Source organism: Puma concolor, chromosome B2, assembly GCF_028749965.1.
Source record: "Puma concolor isolate L17-30 chromosome B2, mPumCon1.1.hap2, whole genome shotgun sequence".
Lineage (NCBI taxonomy): Eukaryota > Metazoa > Chordata > Mammalia > Carnivora > Felidae > Puma > Puma concolor.
In genome coordinates this window covers 38,686,273-38,707,194 of record NC_141671.1, presented here as the reverse complement: position 1 = coordinate 38,707,194, position 20,922 = coordinate 38,686,273, and the positions used below count along the sequence as shown (strand labels likewise).

At 42.9% G+C, this 20,922-nt stretch overlaps 1 protein-coding gene across 3 annotated transcripts in view; it reads left to right on the top strand.

Annotated features, from left to right (window-relative positions):
* KIF6 (kinesin family member 6) overlaps positions 1-20,922 on the top strand; it is a 384,724-nt gene that overhangs the window by 296,067 nt on the left and 67,735 nt on the right. For all 3 annotated transcript variants that reach the window (XM_086706762.1, XM_086706761.1, XM_086706763.1), the window contains one exon: positions 3,700-3,755. In XM_086706762.1, coding sequence (XP_086562888.1) covers positions 3,700-3,755 — 56 coding nt within the window. The remainder of the gene's footprint in view (positions 1-3,699; positions 3,756-20,922) is intronic.

The window sequence follows — 20,922 nt, the reverse complement described above, 5'->3', positions numbered from 1 at the left end:
GGGATGACAAGAGAAGACACTGGTGTGGTGGAGTGCCCTGGGAGAAGAGGTAATGTGGGGAGAGGGTCAAGACAAAACCCTGACAATTCCCAGCATCTGAGGAACAGCTGCGGAAGAGGACAGAGAAGGAGCAGCCGGGCTGCTGACATGGCTGACATGGAAGCCAAGAAGGAGAATGGTTTGTACGCTGCGGACAGTGTCCAGCATGGTGCCAGGCGCATGGTGGCTGCTGTGGGATTGGTGAAGGCTGGGCGTCAAGAGAAGCCAGGCTTATGAAAGAGCAGTCGGAGGACTGCATTCCTTCCCCTTCCAAGCCCAGGCCTTGCCCCGAGGTAGAGATTTTTCTACACAGCAAACAGAACAGCCTGCCAGCCTCCACACTGGAACGGCCCCCAGCGACGCTGCCCTTGCACAATGGACCGTGCAGCCAGCGACTCCCGGATAGGAATGCCTCCAGCCAGGAGGAGGAGACCCTCAGGGGCTCACAGGTTGAGTCACCGAGCCTTCTCCCTGGCCCTGCCCAAGGCGCAGCCTCCGCCTCCTCTCCAGTGAGCAGGAGCTTAGGATGTTGTCCAGAGGTGCAGCGTGCCCTGGGGAAGGTCAGCACAGCTCCAGCCGCCTTGGACACAGGCTGGTTCCCTGAGCCACATCATTAATGGGAATGTGCCTCTTTGGGGTCAGGAGGGAGTCGGGAGCTCCTCTTCCTGCTGATCAGCATTTAGTCTGGGGCCAGAGGAAAGGGAGGCAGTGGGGCTGTGGGAGGCTTGGGCTGAGAAGGTGTGGAGATGCGGGTGGGCAAGGAAGAACTTGGCAGAAATGGGGGGTCAACTTCTTTCTCATCTCTCTTGCCTCTCGTGTACTCCCCCCACCCCCGCTTCTTCTCAGGGTTGGGCTTTCTTAGTCAAGAGTTTGTCTTGACAGCTGGAGATCAGGAACACATGTGGGTGGGTGGGGTGGCCTGGAGCAGTGACAACTGCAGAGTGGAAGGAAAATGGCCTCATGCAGACAGGACAGCCCTCAGCCCACACCTCTTCAGTGGGAAAGTCCTTATTAGCTCTGCGCTGGGCTGCAGGGGAGAGACTGGAACAGCTCGTGGCTTCCCCCACAGTGTCTGCCAAGCCCTGGCACAGGGCCGCTCTTTGGAGTGGGTCGACCACGGCACGAAGCAGCCCCCCCCCCATGCCCTCCTGGACCAATGTGGGCACTGTCGAGGCCAGGGGGCTCCATCCCAGGCCCTTCAGGGCTCCTCTGAACAGCTGCTGTGGAGATTGCCTGTTTGCCTGGATATCTTCCCCTTTTTTTACTCCCGTTTCCTCCAGAACTGACATGGATTTCATCAGCTTCCCAGCCCTCCTCTCGTATCTTCCTTATTCTCGATACTCTTCTAAATGGGTGAGTGAACTCTATGGAACAGGCATTAAGAGGAATCACTCACTGAGCAGTGAAGGATTATCAAACCCTGTGGAATCCTAGGAGCTGGGGATGGACACAGCCAACAGTCAAACAATTATAGGTCCTCCACTTGGCAGAATTTGAAGGATGAAAATAGCCTTTCTCTTCTGAGCAGCCTGGACCACACCTCAGATTCTGTCTGCCCAGTGGGCAAAGGCCAGTGCAAGCCTACAGGGCCCAGCACGGTGACTTCTATGAATGTTTGCTGACCCGAACTCCATCTGAATGACATCGAAAGGGACTGCACTTCTCTCCAGAAGGTGACAGGCCCTAGCTGAAAAGAGCACATGCATAATCTATGATGAGCCTAAACACCCTAACAAGGGAGCTGGGGCGGAGTCCCAAGAAACCTAACATTGAGAGACAGTTTAGTTCCCTTCCGTGGAAACTTCCTGTCTGCAGTCACAGGCCAAGCAGCCAGACTTGGAAAATAGCAGTGACATAATTCATACTTTTCCATCAAGCACAGAGCCGCCGTGGCACTCTAGCCTCTGCTTGCATTGTTCCCCGCCTTGAATGTCCTCTTCTTCCCACTTCCTCTAACAAAATCCTATGCAACCAAAATATTTACACACAAAATAACATGATATCTGGGATTTCCTAGGATCCAGGAAGACTTGCGGGGTGAGGAGAGAATGAGGAGAGAGGAGATAGTTAAAATCAAGGTGACCCAGTGTTGACAATTAATGTAGCATGATGGTGGGTAGCATCTATAAAAGCCAGGTCAATCCTACCTTGTACATTAAGCTTTCCTGACTACTCTCCACTCATAGACAGGCCCCGCCACTGGCTTGGCCAGTGTTATCCACAATAGCATAATGATTTACTGTAGCCACATATTGCAGATTTGTTTCATAGACTTTCCGTTGCCCCCCTAAATTTCATTGCAGAAAGGAAAAGAAGGGAAAGACTGACATTTCTTAAGGGTCCGCCATGTACTGGGGACCAGACTGCATATTTCTCACATAGGCCAGCCATGTCCTATACCACTTCCCCAGCACAAAGTCGGGCTCTCAGTGGCATCTCATGCATATTTGTTGGAAAATATGTAGGAACCATTAAGTAAAACATCACAACCACCTGGTAGACTAGTAGACAGCCATCAAAGATAATGGACAAGTTTCTAATATCAGGAGGAAGGACTTATATTATACCGCTAAGTGAAAAATAACCAAAGCACAAAATCATATACATGGTATGATCTTAACTATATCAAAACTGAGTATAAAAAAGACTGGGTGGAGGGGCACGTGTGTGGTTCAATCAGCTGGGCGTCCAACTTCGGCTCAGGTCATGAACTCATGGTTCTTGAGTTTGAACCCTACATCAGGCGTTGTGCTGACAGCTCAGATCCTGGAGCCTGCTTCAGATTCTCTGTCTCCCTCTCTCTCTCTGCCCCTAACCCTCTCTCTCTCTCTCTCTCTCTCTCTCTCTCTCTCTCTCTCAAAAATAAATAAACATTAAAAAATATTTTTTTTAACTGGCTGGAGCTCAAAATGTGCTAATTTCTGGGTAGGGGCTATTAGGGATTTTTTTCTTGTTTTCATATTTTCAAAAGCTGATTAAACATCACATATAACAGGAGTCAGAAACCTTTCTCTGTAAAGGACCAGCTAGTAAATATTTTTAGCTTTGCAGGCTGTACAGTCTTTGTCACATCTACTCAACTCTGCCAATGCAACATGAAATCATCCATAGACAATATATAAATGAATGCTGGTGACTGTGTTCCAGTACAACTTTATTTACAGAAATAGGCGGTAGACTGGATGTGTCTTGTGACCAGCTATAGTTTTGCCAGCCTCTGATCTATTACTTTACACTCAGAAAAAAAAAATGTTATTTAAGTTATAGTAAGTATGCATTCTCGACTACAACTATAGGATCTTGGTACTATGATGAATAGAACACAGCAGCATACAAAAGTCTTACAGCCATGCTTTATTCTGGTTCCCTTGCATCATAAAACACTCAAAATTGCAAGTCATAAATTACAGAATATGAAAATGAAAATTCCGTGGTGGATAGAGAAGTAAAAATTCATGATACCAGTAATTAACATGAATTTTATCTCTATTTTTAATGCTAATATATATCATTTATTTAAATTCTATTTTATATCTTTCCATAACATTTTAAATTATTTTAGAGAGTTCTCTGGAATCTATTATTTTTAAAGCATAATTTGAAATGAACAGAAAAAGTTAAATTCTTTTTTTTTTTTTTTTTTTTTTTTGTCCTCTCCAGATTTTCTGAAGCAAAGGCCCTGGGAGAAAGTATAAATGAAACAAGAAGTAAAATTGGTAAGCAGATGATATTGTGTAAGCCTCTTTCACAGACCATTTTCCTGGTGAAAATCAGGTCATGATGTGCCTCCAAATAACCATGAAGCCTAGCTTCAAGAGACACCTGCCAAGGAAGCCGCTCTGAAAGTGCCTTTCCTTGGAAGTTTGTCATCTCTCCTACCATCCATCAGGAAAAGTGTTTTCTTTCATTTTGAACTTGAATGTTTCATCTTCATGCAGGCCTGAGCTCTAGCATCCCAATGAGAAAGTTTTGCTTTTCCCTAGTGTTCCTTAACAATAGCTCAACTAGTCATAATGGCAAGATTACAGTAATGTTTTGTATTTTCAAGTGCTGTGAAACACTTTTACACCCCTTGCCCCAAGCTTAGACTTAGTGTTTTTGGCACAGGTGTGCATTTTTTGGCACCATTCAGTAAGCCAGTAGGAAGAGGAGAAGGAAAATGAGTCTCTGTGCCTTCCCAGGACACAAGCAGTCCAGCAGGGCTCCCCACTTAGGTGAGAATTCCTGGAAAGATGAGGTTATGGCAGGAGGCAAACTCAATAAAAGTGTGCCCTGTATTTTTATCAAAGTGATAGGAAAATATTTCCTTCATCCCAAGCTAGAAGATACCCAAGGACCCATCTCCCTGGCTGAGACAGCTTTGGAGAGGGACCCCTTGTGCCTTTGCCTCCTGCTTGAGAAAGCAGAAGTTACCTCCCTGATCACAGCTGACTTCCTGCATCTCTCTTGTCTCCACCTCCCTTCCCCCATAAGTGAGGACAGAAGCTGCCGTGAGTGTCCCCTTTGGCTTTTCCTACAGAATATGGAAAATTACAATGGCCTTGGGCACTCAGTCACCAAACAGGAGGCTTATGTTCTCCTCTACAACCTGAGGCAGCCAGTCCCTGAGCCATGCCCAGCACCATGCAGAAAATCTCTAGAGTCTCAGGAGTTCTCAACCTAAGTTCTAGGAACTAGGATGGGGGAGGGAGATGAGGCGGAATGAGCCTTTGCTTTCACCAAACTAACTGCAATTTAGCTATACTTTCAGTGACAGTGATGTTGTAGGCAGCCAAGCCCAGTAGGACCAGCAACACCTACTACCAGTAGAATTGCAGTATGGCAGATATCATAAAATATCTTTTATGCTCATCAGTACTTCAAAATTATGGTAGTTATTAGACTCACCATTAGATCTTTTAATTCCATGCATTTATATAAAAGCATATCATATTGATATTTTTGTATCACAAACATTTAAAAAATTTTGATAACTATTTCAGGTATAACTGATTTCTCTTAAAATCCAAAGTTTTTTTATTTTATGCACCCTAAAAATTATCATTCTGAAAGAGGGTCCATAGCTTCATCAGACTGCCAGAAGGATCCCTGGCAAGAAAAAAAGGTTACACACTTCTTTCTTGACCTGGATTCCCAAATGCCTGAAACTACATGAAAAAATTGGGCATTAAGGGTACATACATTTTTCTGGAGAAAATATCCCTAGTTTATCTGATTCTCAGAGGGGTCAGTGGCCAAAACAATAAGGAAATTGGTTCTAGATAAGTGCCCCTCAACAGGGCCAGGACTTCAAGCAAAGCAGACCCTGCTGGGGCACAGCCTGGTCCCAGAAGCAGGGCTCTGCTGGCCCACCCAGCTGGGTGGCCTGAAAGGAAGGGAGGGGGAGCAGGCCTCAGCATATCCAGGGCCAACTCGTCAGTCTTGTGGGACTCAAAGAACCCAGTGGTCTGTTTTCATCCCTGGAGACATAAGAGGGAAAGACCTTTTAAAAACTGCTTCTTCCCCCAAAAGTAATACAAAGTTTTGCTCTTGAAAAATATCTAACTCACTAAACCAAAGTAAAACCAAAGTGTTCATTCCAACACTAATGAAATAGACTCATGATGAAAGACACCAATGACCTACACTAATATAATTTTTCACTCTGAGTACAGGTTGTTATCACAAATAATTCTGAATTCTCCATAATTTTGGTCCAGTATCATATGTTCATGGATCCAGTTTGCCTCTCAAGAGGAGGCAAGTCAGAGGCTGCCCTATGGCTATAATTCATCTCTCAGAGAGGATGATCTGAACACACAAAGGGTCCAGATATGCTAGCAGAAACCTTGGGCAAGTGGACCTTTGTTTTTTTTCTGGATCATAACAAGCAGAGCTCATACCAATGTTGAGATTCAAGTATTCACTGCTACCAATAAAGTGGTAGTTTAGTGGTCCTAATAAAGCCAGTGTCACTCTTACTTTACTTTATGCAAAGAGCAGACTAAGACCCATCCCCTGGCCACCCATCTTCCAAATGTGTTCTTGATCCAAGGGGGCCCCAGTGAGTAGATCACTGAGACTCAGCCTCATTACTGAACCAGCTCTCATGGTGCTTAACCCCAAAAGTAGCCCACCATGGGGTCATTACTGCATGTTCTGACAAGGTTAAGATTAAGGAAGTATAACGTGGAACTTGTACACACATTTAAATTTAAAATCTCCAAGGCAGTATTGAAGGAAACGTTTCAGGATATTAATGACCTTTCTAAGTGCATTTTTCCTAGGGAGAAATTAAATCAAGTGGAGTTTTCAGTCCCCAGTGACTGGAATCTTAGACTTAGTGAATGTAAGAGTCAGGAGGTGGGAGCTTGGCACAGATGTACCATCACATGTGTGGGATGGTGACTCAGCTCCATGCCCAAACTGTGCCACATCCTGCTTCTGGACCCCAGGGCAGGAATGGGATGCTGTGGAGTGCACATGGAATTGGCCTGCAGAGAGGAAATGAAAGCTGTATTTGTGAACTACAGATCGACCAGCCCACGTGTCACATTTAGGTTGTCTTCCTGGGTAATCTGGTTTTCTCTGACATTGTGATCAAGAACTACCACTCAAGTTTCATCATCAAAATTCTTGGAGGCTAGCAATTCAGCTGTAAACACATAATATCCAATTTTTACATGGCATAAGTCAACCAAAACCTCCATATTATTTCCTTTTCTTATAATAAGCCACCCCAAACTAGGTAGATACACTCTTGCCACCAAGTCCTTTTCTGTCCTTCTCTGTACACCATTTGCATCAATTCTGATGTTGAATCAGTTGAAATCGGAAATGGAAGAAATAGCCAATTTAAGATCTCCCTGAAAAAAGGTAGAGTCTTTGTTGGTGTAGGAGAGCTATCTTCACTGTATTTCCCTGTCTCATACACAAGAGCATTAGACTGCTTTTCATCACATGGGCTGTGCATTTAAACATTCACATACACCCTGCTTCCATTCATCCTATCTCTAAAAATGCTACTGAGCCCAAACTGTGGGGAAAGAATGAGACTGTGTTAGAAGCAGTGGCATCAACCAGGCCATTTCTCACTTACTAGAATTCTGGAATTCGTTCTTCTATGTCCGTGTTCTATGATTGGCAGCATTGTCTCTGGCAACAAGAAACAATTGAAGGGCTGTTCTTTGGCAGAAGTCCCACTCCGAGACCAGTCTAGGAACCAGCTGCTTTGGAGGCAGGTGAAAGAATTTGACTGGCACCTTTTGGCACCTCTTCGCACCTCTTCATCCTCTACTGACCTCTCCAGGCCTAAATGAAAACTAATGTCACCGGATGCTGTACAGAAGGGTTTTCACTAGTAAGCCAATCAGAAGTCAATTCAGAAATCATAGGAAATGTAATAGAAGTAGCTATAGCGGGAGGTAAGGGGGAAAAACCAAACACTAGAAAACTAACAAAACACTCTGGAAGGTTTTTCTTGTACTACAAATTCAAAGGACCCCAACCCACCATTTGAACAACACTCTTAAAAAAAACATTTCTCAGGGCACCTGAGTGGCTCAGTCAGTTAAGCACCTGACTTCAGCCCAGGTCATGATCTCACAACTTGTGGGTTCAGGCCCCAAGTCAGGCTCTGTGCTGACAGCTCAGAGCCTGGAGCCTGCTTCAGATTCTGTGTCTCCCTGTCTCTCTGCTCCTCCCCTGCTCTTTCTCTCTCTCTTTCAAACATAAATAAACATTTAAAAAATTTTTAAACATTTCTCTTATACATTTGGGCATTGGGAAAATCATTCCTCAGATCTGGGTCTCCATCAGCAGAACAAATAGGAAGATTTTCAGTTGTGTGCATTTTCTGTGCTTTGATCTTCTCTTGAGGTTTACTTCTAGACCTATTGGTGCATGTTGGCTTCTAGTATCTTATCTGGGAGTAGGGGAAAGATGACATCCAGGTCATTCTGCTAGATTCTGAAGACCTGAATTAAGTGTATTCTTTTGTTACTCATTGACACTAGCTCCGATTAACAACCACCCCAACAACAGCTTCCACCTTTTATTGAGCACTGACTGTGCTATGCCGAGAACATGACATATGCTATCTCCTTTAATCCTTTCAAAGAAGAGCCATTACCCATAAGGGGAGCAGGGGTATTACCATATATTGTATATTCTAGACCACAGTTTTTAGTCTTAACACCTCTGAAATCAAGATACATTTGGCCATCCCACCTGGCCATTTTTTTTCATGTTTTGCAAACTTCTGGAATGAAGAAGAGTCTTAATATTGAGGTAGTCTAGAGTCTGTGAAATTCTAGTGAATTATCATTATTTTGTGGATTTTAAAAATTGGAGTTTCAGTGAGGTTGCCTGCTAAGTGACCAAGTTGGAATTAAATTCCATTTCTGTCCAACTTCAAAACTTTTATTTAACTTTTTAAAGTGTATTTATTTATTTATTTTAAGAAAGTGATAGCAGGGGAGGGGCAAAGAGAGAGGGAGAGAGAGAATCCCAAACAGGTTCTGCACTGTTAGCACAGACGCTGACATGGGGCTCAAACTCATGAACTCCAAGATCATGACCTGAGCCAAAACCAAGGGTCGAATGTTAACCAACTGCATCACCCAGGCACTCCCCACTCAAAAACCTTTAAATACAGTTTCATATTTCCATAAATTCAGATTTCTCTGACTTTGAATTTTTCTTCCACATTTGAAATTTCACTCAGCTGTTACTCAGTTTTCCTGAATCTTTGGCCTTTATCCAATGTGCCCAATGAAAGCTTCAAACAACACCCTAGCTCATGCACACACAGCCCAAGAAGATTAAAAGGGTCTTTGTAACATGATTAATGATAGGTCATCTAGTACATATTGGGGCTTAGTTGCAGGGGCCAGTGGGGTGAAACCCAGCCTTGCTCTCATTTCCATACGCACCAGCCCAGGGTTACGTCTGCCCTTAGGAAGGGATGATTTTTTCTGGTTTGCAGAAAGATACACTGTGGACTTGAAGCAGCTCTGGTAGGATTCAGTGTCCCACATGGGTTTCAACCATCATCTTCAATGGTTCGGAAAATAGAATAGCAGGATTGTATTTTCAGGCTCCGTACAATTCCAACTGAGTGGGTTTAGAGATGCTTCAGAAAACATGAGAGAATTCAAATCATTAACTTAGATGAGGTTTAGTAGGAATGGGGGTCACGAAGCACTTATGCCTAAGTACCAAAACCCGCACCAATAAGGACTACAGAAAGCCCAATTAAGGGCAGGCATAGGAGTCATCAGTGACCACAAAATAAAAACGTGTTACCATAAAGTGGAAAAATACTATATTCTCAAAGCTAAGAAATGCAGAAGCCAAGACTCACTCTGCCCAGTATTTCCATATGCACATTGCCTTTTCTGTATGAGAAGAGAGATGGTTCAGAAAAAGCAGCTAAAGTAATGACTAAAAAGTTACAGAGTAGATTTTTGGCTTTATTAAACAATTCACTGCATGTTTATTTTATAATTTTTTTAAGTTTATTTATTTATTTTGAGAGAGAGAGCTTGCGAGCAGGAGAGGGGCACAGAGAGAGGGAGAGAGAGAGATGTCTAAGCAGGCTCCGCAGAGCGCGGTGCGGGGCTCAAACTCAGGAACTGTGACATCATGACCGGAGCCAAAATCAAGAGTCAGACGCTTAACCGACTGAGCCACCCAGGTGCCCCCACCACATGTTTATTTTAAATAACAAGCTCTGTGAATTCGAGTGTTCATGTGATTTTTTTAACACCCTTGTCAAAAAAATTCAGTTAATCTGTGCTCAGTTTGTATTGGCCAGTATGTTTGGCTATAAGCATAAAAGGAAATTTACTGTCTTGTGTAACCCAGAAGTCGAAGGAGTGCAGCTGGTTTCACATGTACCCTTCTCTCCCTCCTCCTCGTCCTCCTCGTCCTCGTCCTCCCTGTCCTCATCCTCCTCCTCCCCCTCCTCTTCCTCCTCCTCCTCCTCTTTTTCCTTTTTCTCCTCCTCTCCCTACCCCTCCTTCCATCTCTCAGTGCTACTTGACTAAGTTCCCTGACGGCCTCACCCCATTTAGTGACAAAGTACCTCTGAAAGCTCTCAGTTTACATGGTCTGTGGAATTCATAATCCCAGTAAATGGGATCTTTCCCCACAAGGCTGGCAAAAGTCCCTGAAGGGAGGATGCTTAGCCTGGCTTAAGCCATGTGCCCATCTCTAAAGCAATCCCTCTGTCCAAGGGGAATGAAACACTTTGGCTGGGCCTAGATGCTGTGCCCATTCCTCAGGCTGGGGCTTAATCTGCCGCCTGCACCACATAAACTGAACCCAATTGAAGAGTTATCTTTCCAAAGGGAGAAATGCAGGGCACCCAACAACCACGTTCATTACAGACCTTTTCAGAAATTTGTCTGTGGGTTGAAACAAAAAGACATCTGTAAAGGAATGAATTGGAGGTCCTATGAGAAAAGATAACAGTTAAAGTAATTTATCCTACAAAACAGAAAGCTGTGCATGGGGAACCTAAAAACTGGTTTTAAGTTTTGGGTGCTTCTGCTATAATGGAAGAAATGCACAATTACATTCTAAAAAATAATAGGGATAGTAAGAAAATTGAGATTGGGAAACTCTCTCAAAACCCATGCAACTCTATAACTGTAGCTCTAACAAAACCAATTACAATCCTAATTTAAAAAACTGATATAAATAGGAAGAAATGTTAAATTCCTAACACATACAGGGAAATACTCTCTAAAACATCAGATTTTGGGGGCACCTGGGTGGCTCAGTCCATTAAGCATGTGACTTTGGCCAAGGTCACGGTCTCAACGGTTCCTGAATTCAAGGTTCTCTACTGTCAGCACTGAACCTGCTTTGGATCCTCTGTCTCCCTCTCTCTGTGCCCCTCCCCCACTCATGGGAAAAAAACATTAAAAAAGAAAACATCAAATATTTTTTTTGCTAATTTGAGGCTTCGTGATAGAAGAGTGCATAAGGAAGTGTTGAGGCGCTGAGTTACAGAAATGCGAATAACACGCTCAAGGATGAGAAGAGCCATACAATAAACCCCTTTCTTCTACCCAGGAGCACTGGCCACACTGGACCAAGAGAAGGAATGTGGGGAGAAGGGGACTGTGTACAGCCCTCTGCTTCTCTCTACAGCCAACTGGGCTCAGCTCTGCAAGCTGACATTATATTTGGTGACTTCTTCTTGGGGGTGCAAAACTTTAACTTACTAGAGAAAATATCCTTTGTGAGCAAATGCAGCTTCCGCATGACACTGGTTTCTGCCAAGGGAACACATTTATAAGCAGACTGACTGTATATGATGTGATGTCATGCACAGTGACCGATAAATTGTAATTCATCTTTAAAGAGACTCAAAAAGGAAAAAATAGTTTTCAGGTGTATTGAAAATACTGCTAATCACGTGCAAAAACATTGTGTCCAAAAGGTAATTAAATGGAAAGGGACCCTAGGAATCTTCCAAAGCAGGATTGATAGGCATCTCTGTGAGATAACTCTTGGCATCTAGAAACAAAAAGAGCAAAGCTGAGTTCTCAAGGTCCCTTCTGTCACAATTTGGAGCATTAAAACTCCAAGACATGCAGTTATCTGAGTGACAGCCCATAACCAGTATGTATGATGGCTTCACGGAATTGATTGAGTGCTTTGCTGTCAGAGTTTGGAGATCAAACAAACAAAAAATGATTTGAGCAAGTCAGAAGGCTGTAGAGTGTATTAAATGACAAGAGGTGACTCTAATAATTGTCATGTATAAGAAGGAAGCCATGATTTGTTTGGACTGACAGCCAAAAAAGATGGATGGCTGCTTTCCCAGAGTCCTGACAAGGTGGTCTCACCTTGGTAAATGAACCAGGGTCCAGGATCTGGCTCTGTCTGGATGGATTCAGGAAAAAACATGCCAGTCAAACTCACTGTAAACCAGAGAAGAATTTTTAAATTTATCATGGAGGATGTTCCTTTATAGACAGGAACTCTTTTTCCCTTTAAATGCATTTGTTTATTTTTGAGAGAGAGAGAGAGCGCACTAGCAGAGGAGAGGAAGAGAGAGAGAGGAGAGAGAGAATCTCAAGCAGGCTCCGCATTGTCAGCACAGAGCCCAATGCAGGGCTTGATCTTACAAACCATGAGATCATGACCTAAGCTGAATCAAGACTCAGAAACTTAACCAACTGAGCCACCCGGGAGCCCCTCTAGATAGGAACTCTTAAACTGCCTCCATCTGGGGCATCTTCTCTTAAGAAACAAAATAGATTAGTTATTGGAAGGTTGGCAAATAGGCATCCCTAAGCACAAAGAGAATCACAACGAAGAAAAGAGCTTTGAAAGATAGGTTCTCACAGCAATGCCAAAGCCTTATAGGGTGTCCATTGCCCACAGGAGCAAATATCCCTGCAGCCATTACAGTTGGTCTCCAGGATGACCAGCCCCCTTCTGTGCATTATAGCCTTTTCTTCACAAATGATAAGATACCATTCGTTAGGTTTCTACTTACTGTAATGATTTCCCATTCCTGCCTCTCAGTGATGAAGCCCACATCACTTTGAATAGTGTTTTAGGTCATAGAAATAATCACATTTAGTTTGGCTCTTTCTATTTTCAGAAATAGAAACCCAGTTGAGCTACCTTAGGCTTAGGATGCAAAACTCTCATCAATATACAGTGACGATATCTGAGACCCCTCAAGCTGAAATGAGAGCCAGAGCCAGGACCCGGGGGACCATCAGGAGTCACGGTGTCTCCAAAGCCCAGGGCCCCTTCCTCCTGCCTCCCTCAGGGCCTCTGGCCCCCTCTGTGCATGCTTGCTCTTGTAAGCTGCTCATCCTGCTGAGCCTAGGACCCCCTTGCCCATGCCTTTGGTTTGCTCTGGCCCCAGCTATTCCTGAAAGCATCCTTTAACTCTCTGTCCTCAAGGTTAATGAGCTACTTATTTGCTTATTTCTGAGCTCAAAGTTACAAGAAAGAAAACTGGAGTGACCCAATATATCTTTTCTAGGCCTCAAGGACAGCAGCTGCTGGCCAGCTTAAGAATGTGCTGTCTTTAGGTCAGAAACCTACCCCTGGTTCAGGCAGGCAGGGAGGAACAGAGGTCTTGTGTTTCAGAAAGTGGCCACCTGGGCAGCAGTGTGACAGGAGGGGTTTCTCTTTTAAAAGGAGGATGGGTAGAACAGGTGCAGTGATTGACATCCTGTATCCCCTTGGCTTTATCTCACAGAGAGCTGTGTAAAGATTTTTGCTAGTTCCAACTCTTATAAGGTTATATCAATTCCTTTATTTCCAGTTTCTAAAGAAAGCAGTGTGCCATTTTGCCTGTGTTTTACCAACAGAAACAGTGACTAATCTTTGTAAAGTGTGTTATAATATTTAGGGTTTTATTTTGTTATTTTTATGTAGTCAAAGCCACTGATCTTTCCTTTTATGACTTCCTTCATTGCTTTTGTACTTGGAAAGGGTCATTGGAACAATGATAACGATGAGTTGTTCATTCCTGAGTATTTGTTTAAAGCTTTCTAAATTTTCTTATCGTTTTTATTGTCTATTTTTCATACTGAACTCAATTAGGATTTATTGTGGAATATGGCGTCAGCTGAGGCTGTAAGTTGAATCTTTTGCAAAGAGCCAATTTTCCCAACACCTATTTGGTTTAATGAAATGCCTTAGAATAAAATTTCTTCCCTTCATAGAAGAGTCATTTCAGATTTTCAGAAGGCAGCTAATGCATCTAATCTCATCATAGCTGCGATGTACATCCTGGACATGATAATTTCCGTACAAGTATTTCAGAAATAACTTTGCCAGCAGATACTGTTATCTGGATATCAGAAGAACCCTGCAGAAAAGTACCAACTTTTATGTAAACCCGGAAGCTAATGGGTGAGGAATAACAGATGCATGTCTGTAAGTGGGTGGTCCCGGCAGGCTGAGGGCCCTCTCCACACTCTGTGAAGGGAAGGAGACGGTCTTGTCTTTCGACACAGCAGCATGAGCTGGTTCACCTTCCTGATCCACCAGGGAAAGATAGATGGTACTGTGTTGTTTCACCTCTAAGGAGGAAAAGCATATTTCATTATCTTATACTGATTCAAAAGGAGGAATCACACTGTAGCTGGGGTAGAAGTGGATAGGGGCTTTGTCAATGAGGCTGCGCAGGGAAGAGCTGAAAATAGCAGAGAGTTTGCTGTGTCTACTGTCAACGACCCCGAAAATGCTGATGAGTTCCCCGCTGAAAACCAGCGATAGCTTTCAAAAGCAGAGGACACACAAGGGTGTGAATATCCCTCTCCCACAATGGTCATTCCGTTCAGGGTGGAGACAGCCTGGGTTTGCTTTTGGCTTCATGTAGTAACCCAACCCTGTGGGCCAGCCCCACTCCCTAACAGCCTGACCACAAGTTACCTGATGGGGACCAACAATTACATGTGCAGCTCCACGGCAAGATGTGCCCGTTAAAGCACAGACCTGCAGAGAAGGGGGGATCAGATACCATGCAGAGACATCTGCCCCTCCACAGGGACTCAACATTCCCCTTCCGGTGGGCAGATGTCCGCTGTTGGACAACATTTAAAAAGCAGAGATGTTTCCAAGCACAGTTCAGACCGCATCACGAATCAGGCATCTCATGAACAAAAGCCCAGCCCCGGCAGTCTGTGTGGGGAAAACGGTAACTGCAGGACTCTGGGCAGCTGCCTGAGCAAAGCTGAAAGGACAGCCACAGGCAGGGTGAGTGGGAGCACCACCAGGACTCCCCAAAGTTTGGTGTCAATGTTTGGACAAATTGGGGTTGCCTAAAAGGACTGGGAGTAAACAGAGAAGCTCAAGGTCAGCCATTGTGTGTCCAAGCACAGACTCTGGGCCAGCAAGAGTCAAAGAGGTGGAGTCCTCACTATAATAATAATAATAATAATAATAATAATAATAATAACTAACTTTGGTAGAGATACTATTTTTGTTCTGTTAATATAGATAAGAAGCCGAGGCCTGGGGAAGTTACTAAATATGCTGAACAGTACACCACTAGCAAAGGGTAAAGCCCAGGCTGGAACCAGTTTCTGTTGCGCTCCAAGGTCAATGCCCTTGGATGGCAGGAGAATTCACAACTCAACTAAGTAGGTGTTAGGACCCTGCTGTGTAAGTGCCTGGGAAGGTCACGTGTTCTGTCTGAGTCCAAGATGATGATAAAAAGAAGGAAAAGGAGCCAGTGAAGAAAGCCTTTACCCGTCTCTTTACTTCCAGCAATGTAATAAAGGTAGGAGGCCGAGAGGTTGGCAGAAAGTGGAAAAGGGCTAAGTCAGCCAAGAGAGGACAGGTCTGCCTTCCTAGGCTCTCTCTCCTGATCTGGAGTTTAGAAAATTATAAGTTTGGGGCACCTGGGTGTCTCAGTCGGTTAAGTATCTGACTCTTGGTTTTGGCTCAGGTCTTGATCTCACAGTTTCGTGGGTTTGAGCCCCATGTTGGGCTCTGCACTGGCAACTTGGAAGGAAGGAAGGAAGGAAGGAAGGAAGGAAGGAAGGAAGGAAGGAAGGAAGGAAATAAATGTTTTGGATGCTTAATTTCTGCCTCTCTTTAACTGCACATGTGATTCCTGGGTGCAGTTTCATTGTAGAATTTCAAACACAACATTATTTAAATATACATATCAAAATGTAAGAGTCTCTTAATTTCCTCTCCCTGTACCAATTATGCTCCCTTCCCAGAAAGGAGTAACCACTTTCAACAATTTGATGCATGTTCTTCCCCTACTTCTATGCATTTTTAGATAGATAGAGATATATAGACAGATAGATACATACATACATGCATACATACATACACACACACACAGCCAGCCAGCCAGCAGACACATAAGAAGATACCCTGCTTGTTGCATAAATGAGACCATAACGTACATGTTATTCGGCACCTTGCTTTTCTCATGTCACAGTGAGTATGGACCTACTGTTCACCACTGTTGATAGGCATTTTAAAGTATCAATAAACCATGATCTATTTAACCACTTCCTTGTAACAGACATTTCATTTTTTACCCCCTGCCACAAGCAATGCATGCATTTTTGTGTACAAATGTGAGTGTTTCTTTGAGTTAGATGCCTAGAAGTAGAATTGGGGGAAACAACAGTCGATGTGTATATTTAATTTTAATGAGTACTCCCCAGTTGCCTTCCCAAAAGGGTTTCATTAGTTTGTATTCCCATCCATGTGCAACAGCACCCATTCCCTGCACCCTTGCTTATTCCATGATAATATCAGTCATTTTAGGTTTTGCCAGTTGGAGAGCAAAAAAATGCTATTTCATTATCATAATTTGCATTTCCCTGACAGCTGGTGGGATTGAACGCTTTTTCATGTGTTTCGCATCTTTTGCCCATTGGCTGGTTTGAATTGCTCTTTTTGATTTGTAGGAGTTCTTTGTGTCCTCTGGATATCGGGCCTTTGTCTATTCAGTACGTAGCAGATGTTTTCTTCCAGTCTGCCACTTGGTTTTCATTTTCTCTTAAGATTTTTGGAAGAAGAACTCTAGGACAGTTGCTTTTCTCTAATTTTTAAAAATTGCCTTGGATAAGACTGGTTTGTCTGCTCTTCTTTTTTTGGAAGTTGTCCGTAAGTGGGAGTTATCCACCCTGCTTCACTATAGCACTGCCCCCAAAGAAGATATCCAGGGTAACCGTGGTCGCACTGCACAGCCCTCACCAAACATATATGGACCAAAACTGGATATGATAATTTCAGATCATTTATCTTGTAGCCACTGGCTACTACATGAGTACATGACTTCTGCATACAGATGGTTAAATCTTTTACCAGACCACAAGTCTGGTGATTTTACTGCTGAAGACATAAGCTTTGTAATGAGGCAAAGACTGATTTTAGTAATTTAATCTTTACTGGAGACGTCTTTAATGATGCCTGAATATCTTTAAAATTTAATTGTATTTTGCAAAACAACTTATAAACACATGTTGAGATGATGCTGAAGTCCAGAAAACCTCCTAATAAATAATTGGAATGTAGCAGTACCTAGCAACTCATTAGCAAATACTAGGCTCGTTGGGTACTCCCTTCTGTTGGAAGACAAGAGCACATAGTTAAGGAATGACTACAGAAATGGGTAATGTACCAAGTAAACTTTATAGACAAGGGACATCAAAAACATGAATTTTATTAATTGTCTGTACCAATAACCTAAAGCAAGGTCAAGTCTATGTTTGAAAGTTATGAAATGATATATTCCTGCAAAAGTAAATACACCCTTGGAGAAAGGGGAAAATATGTCATAGAGAGGAGTCAGGAAGGGTTTAGCTTTACTTCACCCCCAGAGAAATAACTAGAACAAAAGCCTTATTAGGTCTCATGAGGGAGGCAATGTCATATGCAAAACGGGATCCAACATCCAGGAGGCTATATACCATATCCACAGGGGGGCAGAGCTGAATTGGAGAGGCCTTTGGCCTAACAGCCACTAATCAGTGAGTGATGGGGACCTCCCCGGCAGGCAGTCGTCAACAGGACAGTAATGGCAATACCTTTCTGCTATTGTCACTTGGAGGGGAGAAGATGGGTTGCAGCAGAGGGAGGAGTTGATAGTCAGGGTTGAGTCAAACTGCTGCCAAAGCCACAAAGCTGTTCAAATGCTAAAGAACAACCCACAGACACTGATTCTAAACAAGAAATTCACTGGGGGAAGGTTTGGTGGTGAGACAAAGAGCAGATTTGGCAGTCTTCTACCAATAGGAAGTTGGTCACCTTTATATTAGAATTCCAGGCAATAAGTAGTAAAGATTGCATTATAAAGTTTCATATCTCTAAACCACAGCTCCCGACCATCTCTCTCCTCCTCACTCCTACTCATAAACCTCTGAGGCCTGCCCATTGCCAAACAAAAAAATGTTCATGCCCCTTAATCTAACATTCAGAATTCTTTCTCCATATTCATATAATTATGTTAACATTCACTTATTTATATGGAGGATTGGGTTGCTTGTCTTACAAAAAAAAAGATAAAAATAATCATATACAATTTCTCTGTATCCCACTTTTTACTGCATCTTGAATTTCACATATATAAATTTCATATATGGCTATATTTTATTCCTTTTAATGGCTGCCTAATATTCTACAGAATGGCTGAAGCTTAATATATTCCATCATTTTCCAGTTGACAGGTATTCCTTTATTTCCATTTTTCTGCTGCATAAAATATGCTGCAGTATGCATGTATATCCTTATACATTGGGGCTTTTACTTCTATGGAAACTTCTTGTAAGGGACCAGATAGTAAATATTTTAGGTTTTGTGGGCTTTGCATGGTCTTTGTTGCTTCTTCTTCTTCTTCTTCTTCTTCTTCTTCTTCTTCTTCACAATCCTATAAAAATCTAAAAATCATTCTTATCTCTCAGTCCAAAGCCATACAAAAACAGACCTCAGGACAGATTGGCCTTCCAGCCCCAGTTTGCCAGTCCTTGGAATAAGAGTCCAAGGAGGAGGATTTCTTCCTAAGTATATTATATTCTTTGTTGCTTTTGTGAATGAAATATTCTTCTATTTCCTGAGGTAGAAAAATCTATTTTTAAAAAATATTTTCCTATACCTAATCATCTTACCAAATTCTCATTTTAATTTTAATGGGCTTTTTCTTGCTATAGTTTCTTGAGTCTTCCAGAAATGCAATCACATTCATCACAAAAGAAAAATTGTTTTCCAGTATTTGCACTTAGTATTTAATTTTATTGTCTTATTGTATTCATTAGAGCCTCTGAATCACTATTAGCTAGCACTAACACCCTCTCTGCTCTTGTTCCTGAGTTTAATGAAAATGGCTTAAGATTACACAATTTAGAATGACAAAGACATCAGATGAATATAGTAAGTATTGTGTACATCACTCAATTCAGGCTATTAGAATTTCTGTAATGTGAATCTGATGTGAGACAGATCTATAGTGCTCCAGAGGTGGGAGAGGTAATGGAAAGATTCTGTGTTTGAGAATTGGCCTAGTGGGTAGGTCCAAGGATCATGGAGGCACAAATGTCTGAGGAGTGATAAAGAATTAAGTACAATATAAATAGACTTGGCTAATGAACTGGGTGAAAGAGGAAGATTGAGTCTGCCCATATGATGAGAAAGGGAAATGAAGCAAATGTTATAGCTGAGACTTTTCAGACCTAACTGTTCAACTGGCCAGTGAGATGAACACTTGCCTAGAATAAAACATAGTGTGAGGTTCCAGTTCTGGGGAAGGTGGAATAACCACACTCTGTCTTGTCTTTCCCACTGGAAGCAACTGTAAACCATGGACAGAATGCATGGGGCAGCTAGCTAAGAACTCTGAAAAATAAGTGGTAGAAAGCAACTTAGGGAAGCAGACCAGAATCCAAAGTACCATCAAGTTGTCACCCCCAGAAAATCCTCTGGTGGCAGTGACAGCAGAAGCAGACAAACAGAAGCCTAAAATTCTGGTGGGGAGAGACTCCTTTGCTTTGAACACAGGAGCTGTGGTGCCAAAAAATGAAAAGACTCCCCATTGCTTTTTCCTCTCTCCATCCTCCCACCACTTGGTCCCAAGTGTAGACATAATCATGAGAATTGCATGGCAGAATTGAGGAGTCCAGGAGTGGGCCTCAAGGAGTCATACTGTGTCAGGCAGATCCCAGAGAGGAGGGAGATCAAGACAGGGATTCCATTAAGTTGTTTACACAAGCCCCTTACTTTCAAGCTGATGGTGCATAATTCCGAAGAACATATCAAAGGCTCTGCCAATCCTGCCATAAGGTAGACCAATACCCAGGTCCTATACTGGCCACTGAATGGCACACACATGGGCCAAATGGGCTTTCAAAAACACTGCTGACACTGGAACCAGAGCCCAAAGAAGACACTGGAATTGGTGACCTGATCCTAACCAGGCTGATTGTCTGCTAAAACAAATAAACAACCAAAGACTAGTAGTCTTCTTAGAATTTAAACAAGACCCTGAAAATGTTAAGGATAATATTGAAAATTCCTTGGCATAGGTAAAAACCAAAAAAATTTCAACTCAAAGAAGAAAAGACAATTAATGGAAACCAGCCCCCAACTTGACACTGTTGGAATTAAAAGACTTTAAGCAGCTACATACTTCAGGAATTAAGGAAGACCCCGTGGAAACAAACTGAAAGAAAGTCTCGATAAAAATATAGAAAACATAAAAAGAACCAAATGGAAATTCCAGGACTGAAAAATAAAATAGCCAATGGACTCAAGAGAAGAATGGAGAAGACAGAGGGAGGAATTAGTGAACTTAAAGGGAGAAAAATAGAAATTATCTAATCTGAACAGAGAGAAAAAAATATTTTCAAAAAAAATCAACGCATCAATTGATTGTGATAGGAGAGTGGAATCTGAGGAGCTGTAGGCAAATCTAGTAGGTGGGAGGTACCGAAGCCAGCCGTAATGTGTTATGGACTGTGTGGGATTTGAAGAAGCAGAGCAGGCCGTTTAGGGGATTAATGTTAAGGGAAAGAAGAAAATTAGGTTAGCATTTTGAAGGGAAGGAAGAATCAAATAATTGGTGACAGAGAGACTTTTGCACGTGTAGCTCAAGTTTTCCCACACCACAGCAGCCTGAAATGAAATGACTCACATTTGGCTCTTACCCTTACTTCTTATTCTGGGGTACCCAGACCCCTGAGAATATTCTCTTCATTAATTTTAAGGGCCCATAGAAAGCATTTCACATTGGCACATCACAAAAACTTCTCCCCCCACCCATATCATGGCAGCTGTTTCCTCTTCTCCTGCTCTGGCCTCTTTGGTGCCATTTGCTGCCCAAGTCAAGTGAGAATGCCTTACCTTTATCCTCTGGACTTCATGCCCACAAGGCCAATGCAGATTTGTTTCTTGAAGCTG